Genomic DNA, 12,644 nt, shown 5'->3' with positions numbered 1-12,644 from the left:
AAAATTGGTTACACATGTATCATTCAAAGTATTTTCCATAGCTGGCCCCTATTTCCTGCCATGTTTTGGGCAGTGTACAAATCCCGCATTGAAAAAATTGTTCATCTTTTGAAGTGATTCATGAATCGATCCAATTTATGACTTCTTCATGAGATTGCAAGTGTTGGTCAACCAGGCCATGCGCCATTGATCTAAACAGATGATAGTCAGAGGGTGCAATGTCTGGACAATATAGCGGGTGGGGTAGGACTTCCCATTTCAATGTTTCCAAGTACGTTTTGACCTCTTTTGCAACATGGGTTCAAGCATTGTCCTGCTGCAAAATCACTTTATCGTGCCTCTCATTGTATTGCAGCTTTTTGTCTTTTAATGCTCTGCTGAAATGTATTAATTTCATTCGATAATGAGCACCTGCAATTGTTTCACTTGGTTTTAACACCTCATAGTACATGACACCAAGCTGGTTGCACCAAATGCAGAGCATGCTCTTGGAGCCGTGAATCTTTGGTTAGGCTGTCGACGTGGAAGCAAGGCCGGGATATCCCCATGTTTTTTTGCATTTAGGGTTATCATAATGAACCCATTTTTCGTCCCCGGTCACAATGTGATGCAGAAATCCCTTCCATTTTTGCCTCTGAAGCAACTGTTCACAGACACACAAACGCTATTCAATGTCTCTTTGTTTCAGCTCACACGGGACACAAGTTCCTCCATTCTGAATTGTGCCCATAGCGTTGAGTTGTTTTGAAATGGCTTGCTGAGTTACTCCCACTAATTGTGCCAATTCTTGATGAGTTTGATGTGAGTCTTCACTCAGCAATGTCTCCAATTCTGCATCTTTGAAAACATTCTCTCTTCCACCATTATGCCAGTCTATGATGCTAAAATCACCATTCTTGAGGTGTTGAAACCACTCACAACACGTTCTTTCACTAATACCGTCCCTACCATTCATACCTGAGAGCATTCAATGAGACTCAGCCGCTGTTTTCTTCATACTGAAACAAAATATTAACACCTCCCGCAAATGACGAGAATCAGGCTCATAAAGTGACATTTTCAATCAAGAAGAACTTTATAATGAAGACACAAATTGACTAATGTCTGAATGAGGTTATGTTGACTGAGGTCCAAGCTAACTGCCTCAGGTCTGCGATCAGTTTCTTTCGACCACTACTTACCGTTGTCACTACCTATTGGCAAACGGCCGAAGCAAAGTTGTACACCTTGTATTTTGCTCAAAGTGCCATTCTATCTCATTCAGCCTGTCATGATTGTGATCTGGCAGCTCAATGAATAATGCTGAATGATCAGAAACTCATAATTTCAAAAAAATTTCTGTACATCTTTAAAAACACAATTCATTAATAATTCATTAAATTTTTGTCAATACATGTATGTGACTGTGCATTTCCTCTCACTGATTCCAAAAAAATTAATTTGAAACTGTATTTTTTTATTAAGTTAATGAATTTTAATGCTTCACCATTTTCACACTGATCTTGAAATCGGCAGCAGTTATATATATTTTTCTCTATTTCTTTTTACTGAGGTGTTCTTGTAAAAACAAAATTTACATAGGAAATGCTCTGTTGTGTCTTTCCTTTGGATTCTATAAACTGAGATTATAACATTATTTATGTTACTTAATTCAACATACCAACCCCAAGATAGTAGAATCCTCATTTAAATAGTTAAAGTCAGCTCTTACATGGTAATCTGAATCTGAATGGGGTAGCCCTGGATGTGAAACTATCATGGAACTCTCACATAAAGAATATACATTCTAAGGCAAAAGACACTCTCATGAATATTAGAAGGGCCTGTAGTAAAAACTGGGGTATAGTGAATACACTACACTGTAGTATGAGCTATGATAATTTATGGGGCTACAGCAGGGAGGAATGAAGTAGAACAGAAGGTGACTGCTCAGGAGACTGGCAAAGTGCAGAGACCAGCCTGCTTAGCCATAACAGGCAGAATAAGCAGCACAACCACTGGGTTTCAATGGAGGTAGGGGTACTCAGTTTAAAAACTGAAAATAACTAAATACCTTTAGGATACCCAGTATCTCACACACCAGTATAGTGAGTGCGGTAAGTATGGGAATGGTCAGGGAAATACTGGCTGAGCATACAATAACTTCTAGCTTCTTCAATAAACCATTCAGTGTAACTGTTGGAAGGAGGGAGCAGTGGAACAATGAACCCTAAAACCATTCAGGATATATAGGGTACAGACTATACTAGAGAGAGCAATCTCTCTAGAGAAGCTGCCCACTGTATTCCATAAGGAAATATCTGCTATCAGAGTGTACACAGAGGAGTACTTGTTTAGGTGCTACAAGGATCATGGAATCCACAGTTATTCAGAAAGCCAGGTGGCTCTGAAATCTCTATCAGCCCCTCCAACAAGATCAAAGAGAGATGCAGAATGCCATGAAGCCATTGTGAGGCTAGTGAAATGCAAGACGGTAAACCTGCTGTGGGCCCCTGATCACTCAGAAATTCATGGCAATGGACAAGCTAATAGGCTGACCAGGACAGGTGCTATGACTCCATTTTGTGGTGTGGGATATATTCTAGCCATCATTAATGCAATATGAAAATCAAAATTATGTAGCTCGATCAGAAGGTAGCACACAGCATATTGGACCATTATCTGAAAACAAAACCGTGGCAAGTTAATGATGCTGAAGGCATGTTCTGAGAGAAGTTCTGTAATCCTGTACTTGAATAGGAGACAGAATAAAGTGATGGTAAGACATATGACTGACCATGAAAACTTTAAGAAACACCTATATACTATGGGTATACAGGAAGGACCTCTAAGTGTAAACTGTGTGGTGAGGAGGATGAGACCACACCACACCTAATCTTCCAATGTGAAACACTGGTGGGCAAAAGACACAGTATATTTGGATCATTAAGTTCTGAAAAAATCATGTTGAATAAGGAATTAGTAAAGCATCTCCTTCAACTCTTTATGAGTGCCAGTTAGTTTTACTAGAATCACAGGGGGTGAAAATGCACAATAAAATCAGTTTTAGTGAGGGCAACAGTGTCTTCCTGCGCTAATTAAATCAAATCCATTGGCACCTAGATGATTTGGAGTGTAGGAGGAATGTACTGTTTGTTTTCATGTTGCTGTCCATGAAAACAGTGATGTCTGAGACAGCTAGCACCTGCAACAAGCTACATCACATAGGATCCACAAACAGTACCAGCTATGATAGATTTGTCAGCAACAATCAACACTTCAAACTGAAAGCATACACAAAAATTCACACAGAACTGAACTGCTTCCTTATCAGATATTGCTTTTATTTCTACATACATATAATTTTGTAGTAAAATCCTATATTCCACAGTTAAATAAATCCCTGAACCATCCCAAAATTACAAATGTTAAACAACTGCAGGAGATAAGAACCCAACTGTTAACTCACAGATATCAACAGAGATTTATCTAGGGGAGAGGCAAAATGCTGAAACTGCCATGTTTGATACAAACATCAGTTTCAAGATGTGAAATGCTGCAGGAACTGAATTCTATTGGTGACATAGGATACTTGTCACATCCTAAGGAGTTGATGGCTATCCACTCAGTATACAAAAAAATCTTCTGTACGCCATCCAGATTCCAGAGAAAAAGGGAGGGGGGCTGGGGGGGGATTGAGTGCCCTACTTGACTTCATTGCCATTGTGGGATGCCTATGTGGCAATCTGTATGTCACCGGCTAAAGGTTATAACCATTTTACCAAGGCAGATGATTTACACCGCACAGCAATATTATAAGCTGTGGTATAATGTGGCTTTGAAAATCATCATTAGAAGCATTTTCATTAAAATAAACTTCCATTTGTACAGTACATAATAACTGTTATCCTGCTATTGCCATACTCATATAACTGGTTAAGTATATAGAAAAATTAATAGCGTTTGACTAATGCAACCAAATAATCAGTAGTTTTTTCATAGGCATTTCAAATAGTGGTAATGTCTTAATGGATATCTTGATTTGATCCACATCACTAAGAGTTCTTCCTCATTAAAAAACATGTATGCTATTGCCTTCACTATGTGCAAATAACACAATCTACTTGTAAAGAATGAGGTTTAAACATTATTTGTAACAAAAGAGGTGCTCAAATCTTATATATGCAGTGATAAAATTATTTCATACATTTTATTTCATGTGAGAACATAAAAAATTGTAACAGACTTATGCAGCTTTGATGAAGTTTATCAAAATTGCACATAGATTACCTTTTGACTCTGGTGTCACTGATGTCACTGGTGTACTCTGACCTTCTCCAATTTTGGTAAAAGCAGTAACCCAGAACTCATATCTCAATCGTCTTTTAACTCCAGGAAGAGTAAACCGTAAATCTGACATTGACAGATGAAGGGCTGAGCGAGCATCTACTTGATGCCCATTATCTACAATACGTATGTAAATGACATACTTCACTATAATACCATTTGGGTGAGTTGGAGGCAACCAAGTAACCACTGCTGTATCTGGTGCTTGTAGTAGCGCTTTAATTCCAGCTGGAGCACCTGGAACTAAAACCATTTTAATAGCAGGAGTGTGACCTATAAATAGTGACTGCAAATAACCAAACTCATTTTTAAAAATGGATCAATTAATAAACATTAGGAAAGGTTATATCGAAGCTAGTCACATATATTACAAAGCTTACCATCTTCCTTTGTCATACAGAACACTTTTGGTGATTTTACACCATCACCAACACGAGTAAAGGCTAGTATCTGAACACTGTAGTTTGTGAATTTGAAAAGACCATGCAAAACTGTAGTAAGTGTTGGTGTCATTTTAGTCCTTGTTTCATCTATGTCTGGAAAAGAAAGATATCCTTTGATAGAACACATCAGTGATCACAGTTCACAAGTTTACAACCATTATATCACATAAAATTACCTTGCTGTTGAGAGGGTGACACTGGTTCATAAATAAGTCTGTACCCTTGGATTACACCATGTACCAATGATTCTGGTGGAGGTTGCCAGCTGACTTGGAGTGATTCTGAAGACAGAGCTGTACATCGAACATCTCTGGGGGCTGCCTCTGGAACTACACAAATGAAAAAAGAAAGAAGATCAAGAAATGAAGACAAGAAGGGAGTTATAGACTCACATAAATTTCCATGTATAACTAAGGAAATAATACGGTAATGTACAAATGATTTAAGGCATCCATGGCTACATAAAAAAAATTGCAAAAATATAATGATCAAATTTCACAAAAGCATAATTTACATTTAAATTGTGTACCAATAAATAAAACAGTTTTTGTCATGAAACAACCTTAAATTTTTGGCATGATCAATAGCCAATAAGATCTCAATAAGAATGACCCAATAACTGATCTTCAGGTGTGCACATTACTTTTCCTGGAGATAAAGAGGGGTTTTCGAAAATTATTGAAAAAGTGTTCCTTTCAAAACTAATTACATTCTTCGACAAGAATAATATTTCTGGATGTCAACATGGCTTCAGACCACAGCGACTAATTGAAACACCCACTTTCAGTCTGATAAACCATGTCTTTAATGCAGTGGACAACCACAGAAATATCTCAGGTTTATTCTTGGACCTAACAAAAGCTTTTGATGTGATTGATCATTTGGAATATAGCTCTCTGGTAACTGAAATTAAGTACACAGAAGGAAATGACCTCCAAGTACACCTTTCAGAACCACGTGGACTAAGCCAAGGTGCTCCACAGGACTCAATTTTAGGTCCCTTTCTTTTTTTGGTCTACATTAATGATTTCCCATCATAGGTTAGGGATTCTGTACCAGTACTGTTTGCAGATGACACCAGTCTATTGATTGAAGGGAATGAAGAAGAAAATCTTACTGCATTTGCAAAAAATATTACAAAAAGAGTGTCTGAATGGTTTGCCAGAAACAGGCTAATAGTTAATCCCAAAAAAACTGTACTCGTGAATTTCCACACTGATCAAAATAAAAATCCGGCACAATCTGTAATATGTATAGATAACCAAAACATTAGTGCTGTCAATGAAACTAAATTTCTCGGGATTCATATCCAGGAGAATCTTAAATGGAGCACTCACATCACATCCCTAAATTCAAAACTAGCAAAAATGAGCTATGTAGTAAGAATTATCTGCAACAATACTAGTGTAGAAACAGTTAGGGCTGTATAATGTGCTCTTGTACATTCAATACTGAAGTACAGTATCATTTTCTGGGGAAATGTACACCAGGCCATAACAGTTTTCAGGAAACAAAAGGCTATTATAAGAATAATGAAAGGAGTGAGCAGCAGAAAACCATGCAAACCCTTCTTTAAAGATCTAAAGATCCTACCCCTTCCCTGCATTTATATACTGGAGGTAGTCATGCATGTCAAAAAAAGCATACTGAGAAAAGAAAACATTTTTTCTCAAAACAAAAGTGTCCATGATTACAGTACCAGGTCAGACAGTGACATACATGTCACTGTCACATTGTAACACAACATTATGCCAAAAAGGTGTATATCATGCTGGAACAAAACTTTATTACAGATTACCAAGACATATAAAATCTCTTCCTGAACTACAAAGCTTTAAAAAGTATGTGACAGCCTACCTTCTGAAAAACTTCTACTATTCAGTCTCACAGTATCTTATACAAGAAAAAATGAAATTTGTTTCTTTAATTGTAGAAATATACAGTATTTCAGAAATTTGTAATTATTAACTTTATAGATCCAATTTGTCATAAAAATTTAAATCATGTATGTTTGACGTTTGAAAAACCAATAGCTAAAAAAGGTTTTCTGTCCAATATCCTGTGTACAATATATGTACTGAAAAAGGGATTTATATGGACAAATAAATAAATAAATAAATAAAAATGGAAACACACTATACTACTAAGAGATGGAGATAGGACAGATAGACTAGTTGTGGAATGGCAAGTGTGTCTGTACCAGAGGACCAAGGAATGGATACTTTCAGTAAATTAAATTTTTTATATTTGAAGGGTCCACAGGAAAAAGGGGTAAAAAATTAGGTTATTACAGTTTCAGAAAGCTTTCAACAAGCTGCTTTTATCAGTTTTTGTTTCATGGAAAGTAGGGGGATTGTGTCAAAGTTCAAGCGGTTTAAAAATATAGCATCTACAGTAAAAAGGGGGTAAGTCAATGTCAAACTACAAAAAAATGAGGTTAGTCAGTTGTCAGCAATGATCACAACTGTTGCTTACATTCCATTGTCTATGATTATCAGGTGTTGAGTATGTGTTGTTGGAGAGGTTAAGGTAGTGCTTTGTGTGTTGTGTGAATTCGTTAGTTTGTTTTACATTTTAACTGAACTGTGGAAGTGAGCATGGAAAATGAAGATGAGGAAAGTATCACCTTCAGCTAACTGTCACATTCAACACAGAAAACAGGTCAACTTTCCAACATGAGAAAAAAACTTTTATCATCCACCCATGAATTAGGGCCAGACTGTAAATGTTTTCAGACTACCACTGATGCAGAACATGGGTATATTATATCTAATTATAACAAAAAGACTGTGAATGAGCAGAATGATTACTTTGCAGGCCTAATTAATGTAAATAGTATATTGCAAAGGAGACCTAGGTAACCAGGAAATGAAGCAAAGTTTTGTGACAACAGTTATTCATATCGTGTAAGAGTGAAGAGGGAGAATTCTGTCACTGAAGTAAATGTTTGTTCTAAAGCCTTTGCATCTTTTCATGGAATATCTAAAAAAAAAAAAAATAGAAGTAACACAATGTCATCTGAAAAAAGGTGTGAGTCCTTAGGATGGTCAAGGCCAATACTCTAATCGGAAACATCATGTGACATCAGAGACACTTGACACAGTTCACCAACCCATTAGTTCATTTAAAGGTGAACAAAGCCATTACAGCTTGAAAACCTCTAGGAAAGAGTATCTCCCACCAGGTCTAAACATCAGTAAGGTGTATGAGTTATTTAAGAAATTATACCCTAGTCAACCTGTGTTGTATGAAAAATACAGACTTGTTTTCAATACAGAATTTAATGTCAGTTTTGGGTACCCTAGAATGGAAACTTGTAGTTACTGTGATAGGCATGCTGCCAAAATTCAAGTTGTTGAACATGCTTTGAAATCGTACCTGGAAAATATCTCAGAAAGGGTGAGTGCAGAAAAAAAAATCAATTAACTATCAACGTGAAAAAACTTCACTTATTAAAATCTGATATGTTTTATATTTGTGAAAGAAGTTCTAAAGCAAACAACAAGGCATCAAAAGAATGTGAAACTATTACTATGGATTTACAGAAGAACTTACCTATCCCTAACATCACAACTAACAACATGTACTACAAGAGACAGTTAACTTTGTGCATGTTTAATATTCATATATTGTCAACCGATGAATCATATTTCTTCATGTATGATGAAACAGTAGCCTACAAAGGATCTAACAAGGTCTCTTCATTTTTGTTTTATTTTGTGATGACAATTTTTGATACCTATGTTAGAAAATTAGATGTATTTTCAGAATCTTGTGGGGGGCAGAACAGAAATTGGACTACTTTCCGCATGCTGCATTACATCATTCATCATGTCAAGAGACTTGAGTATGTGAAAATGACTTTTCCAATCTGTGGCCACTTGTACTTCGAATGTGATCATAACATGGCCAGAAAAAAAAAAAAAAAATAAATAAATGAATGCCTAAAGACTGGATAGAGGAAATAGAGAGCTCAAGAGCAAAATCCGCACCTCTTCATGTTGAAGTAGACAGGGAGTTTGTGAGAGATTGGTCTACACGCCTCAGTCAGTTATATTTCAAGAAATGCCCATTTCCTTCTAGACCAATAAGAGAATTAGTGACTGCAAAAGAGCATCCCAAATTCTTGGAATACAGAAGTACATTCCATGGCCATTGGGATTGGCACGTTATCAACAAGCCACTTATGGTTCCAACAGAACAACCTCAGCCTCAAGAAGAGTTCTTTTTACCTGATTATGCATACAAGGGAGAGTCTTTTTGGTTTCATCCTTATTTGTATTATCATATATTTTTTGTATTACTTACTTAAAACAGTTTTTATTTTAAATTTTGTAAACAACTACCACTACATTTACTTTGTGCAAAACCTACAATAATGTGTTTTTGTTGTAGGTGCACAACCTATTACTTATGAAATGATGCAGACCTACAGTAGTTAAGGATATTTTGTGGAGAAGAGGCTAGGCAGTTTTTTTCCCATCTGCCAAAACTGGAAAAAGGACAAAAGTGTAACAAGAAACTGTGTCATCAAGATGACACTATTTTTCCAAAACCAATAAGTGCAAGTGCTAAGAAGAAGACCCAGAGAGGAAATGAATAAACAATGAATGAACATATTTTACAAAGAAATTGTTTGGGCCTAAAAAGTTTTGTTCTGTTTGTAAAGAATTAATTCTAGTCTATAATTTACTGTCTTATGACATTAATGGTTTTTTCATAACTAATAAATTTCAGCACATTCATTTGTTGCATTGTTAGTTCTAATTGCACTAGGTTTGGCACAGTCAAAGAATTAGCAAGATTTACTGTCCTTCTCCCTTTGATAATGACTTACCCCCTTTTTCCCCACAAAAAGTTGAAGTTATTGAATATAATATTTTCTTTTGAATGTTACAGTACCTTTACACAAAAACCTTGTAGAGGTATCTAACGACTATAAGTAAGGCTATGCTAGAGATCAATTTCAAGAGGATTTGCTAAAAATTGCATTTGGTACAGGATTGGTGTTAAAATCTTCTTTCCTGAAAAATTAAGAAGAACTGACTTATCTCATTTTTCCTGTGGAATCTTCACTTGGAAAAGGCCTGGAGCTATGGGAAGATTCCAGTTGGATTACATCTTAGTCAGATAGAGATTCCAGAATCAGATACGGGATTGTAAGGCATACAAAGGAGACAGTATAGACTCAGTTCACAACTTAGTAATGATAAAGAGTTTAAGAGAATTGATGAAGAGTTAAAAAGATAAAAGTTTAAGAGAATAGTCTGGAAGAATCAATGTGGAATGAAGTGGGATACTGAAGTACTGACGAATGATGAGCTGCATCTGAATTTCTTTGAGGTAAAAACAAATACTACAATAGGCACTTCACTCGAAGAGGAATGGACAACTCTAAGAAGATGGATCACATAAGCCCGACAAACAGATATAGACAGATAGAAGGTAGGTAGCTGTGAAGAGATATTGAGTAACAACAGAAGTATTTTCAGTTGATTCATTAAAGAAGGAAGTATAAAAATGTTCGGGAAGAAAAGGAATTGAGCAACAAAAGTCACTTAGGAAGTGACATAAATATGAAGTGCAGGACAGTGAAGACAAATCAGCTGCAATGATGATGATGATGATGATGATGATGATGATGATAATAATAATAATAATAATAATAATAATGTTCATCAGAGGGATTGATTCAGCATGCATAAAAAGCAAAACAACCTTTAGCAAAATTAACACAGAAAAATCAGACCAACCTTTGGTGAAATTAAACGCAAAGGTATCAATATTAAAAGTGGAAGATGAATTCCACAATTAAACCCAAAGGAGAGAATGGGCTTGTGGAAAGAGTACACTGAAGATCACAATGAAGGGGAGAAAATGTCTGATCATGTGATAAAAGATGAAATCGTGGTGGATATGGGAGACATAAGTGATCCACCATTAAAGTCAGTGTTTAATAGAGATTTAGAAGGCCTGAGTTCAAATAATGTAGAAGGCATAGATACCATTCTTTCAGACTTTCTAAAATCATTTGGGGAAGTGGTAAGCAGATGAATATTCAAGATGGTTAGTAGAATCTAGGACTCTGTAGACACGCCATCAGACCTATCTCTCAATCAGCTTAATGTCTCATCATCCCAGTCTCTAAAGAGAATAATATCAAGATGATTGGAAAAGAAATTGATGATCTGTTAGATGACAATCACTGTGGCCTTAGGAAAGAAAAAATCATCAGAGAAGCAGTTCTAACATTATATTTGGTAACAGAAGCAAGACTTTAGAAAAATCAAAACAGATTCGAGAATTTGTCAACCCAGGAAAAGCATTCCACAATGTAAAATCGTGCAAGATGTTCTGAATTCTCAGAAAAATGCATGTAATAAATAGGGATTGTCAGATAATACACAATATACACAAGAACAAAGAGAGAAAAATAAGAATGGAGGTGAACAAAAAAGTGCTGAAATGCATTTTTCACCCCTGTAGATCAATATATACAACTAACAAGCACTTATAGAAATAAAAGAAGGGTTCCAGGGTGGGATTAAACTTTTGGGTGAAAGCATGTCAATGATAAGATTTGCTGATGAAATTACTATTATCCTCAGTGAAAGTGAGGTAGAATGGAATGGAATGAACAGTATAATAAGCACACAGTATTAACTAACAGAAAAAATAGAAAGTGATAGTAATGAGGAGTAGCATAAATGGGATTAGCAATAAACTTGACATCAAATTTGGGGACAATGAAGCAGATGAAGTGAAGAAATTTGGTTCATCTTCTCCTCAACATGTGACCATTCAATTTATGTTGTTCACAACTGCTATCCCTAGGAATTAAGTTGAATTGATCTGTGTGATTTACTGTGTAATCAAAATGTAATGGATTCCTTTTAGTACTCATATGGATGACCTCACACTTTTGATTATTTAGGGCCAATATCCACATTTCACACCAAACAGATATTTTGTCTAAACCTTTTTAGTTGTTTTTTTTTTCTTCTGAGGGTGTTATCAGATGGTAAATGACAGCATCATCTGCAAAAAATCTATGATGGCTGCTCAGATCAAATCCTAAATCATTTATACAAACTAGAAACTGTAGAAGACCTAGAACACTTCCTTGGGGAGTGCCAGGTATCACTTCCATTTTACTCAGTGACTTTCTATCGGTTGCTATGAACTGTGAGCTTTCTGACGTTAAATCATGACTCTAGTCACACATCTAATTCAATACTCCATAGGCACACAATTTTATTAAAAGCAACTTCTGACGAATAGTATCAACAGCCTTCTAGAAATATGGAACCAATCTTAGATCCCATGTCAACAGGACTCATTACATCATAAAAATAAAGAGCTAGTTCTCTTCCACAAGAATGACATTTATTTATTTCATTTATTGAGGTAATTCATAATGTTTGAAAAGAGTGTATGTCCCAAAATCCTGATGCAAATCAGTGTCAGTAATATTAGTCTGTAATTCAATGGATTACTATTATTTCACATCTTCAGTATTGGTGTGACTTGTGCGACTTTCCAGTCGATAGGTATGCATCTTTCATCAAGTGAGCAGTTGTATATGACAGCTAACTACGGACCTGTTATATCAGCATAATCTGAAAATAATGTAATTAGTATTCAATCTGGATCAGAAGACTTTCCTTTATTATCTGATTTTAGCTGCTTTGTTACACTGAGTATATCTACTTGTAAGTTACTCATGAAAATTTTATTGATGTAAACTAAGTGAAAAACTATGTAGTACATTTGCTCAAATGATGAGCTTCAAATATTTTTTCTCTAGGAATAATTGTCAAATTGAGGACAGGGACACCTGGAGACAGACATTACAAGATCTGCAACTGGGACATG

General features: G+C 35.8%; 1 protein-coding gene across 1 annotated transcript in view; it reads right to left on the bottom strand.

Annotated features, from left to right (window-relative positions):
• LOC126470920 (Down syndrome cell adhesion molecule-like protein Dscam2) overlaps positions 1 to 12,644 on the bottom strand; it is a 504,863-nt gene that overhangs the window by 120,857 nt on the left and 371,362 nt on the right. Inside the window, exons 15-17 of the mRNA XM_050098951.1 lie at positions 4,946 to 5,098; positions 4,707 to 4,862; positions 4,270 to 4,569 (exon numbers count right to left, since the gene is read on the bottom strand). Coding sequence (XP_049954908.1) covers positions 4,270 to 4,569; positions 4,707 to 4,862; positions 4,946 to 5,098 — 609 coding nt within the window. The remainder of the gene's footprint in view (positions 1 to 4,269; positions 4,570 to 4,706; positions 4,863 to 4,945; positions 5,099 to 12,644) is intronic.

Source organism: Schistocerca serialis, chromosome 3, assembly GCF_023864345.2.
Source record: "Schistocerca serialis cubense isolate TAMUIC-IGC-003099 chromosome 3, iqSchSeri2.2, whole genome shotgun sequence".
Lineage (NCBI taxonomy): Eukaryota > Metazoa > Arthropoda > Insecta > Orthoptera > Acrididae > Schistocerca > Schistocerca serialis.
This window is presented reverse-complemented; position numbering and strand designations above follow the sequence as displayed.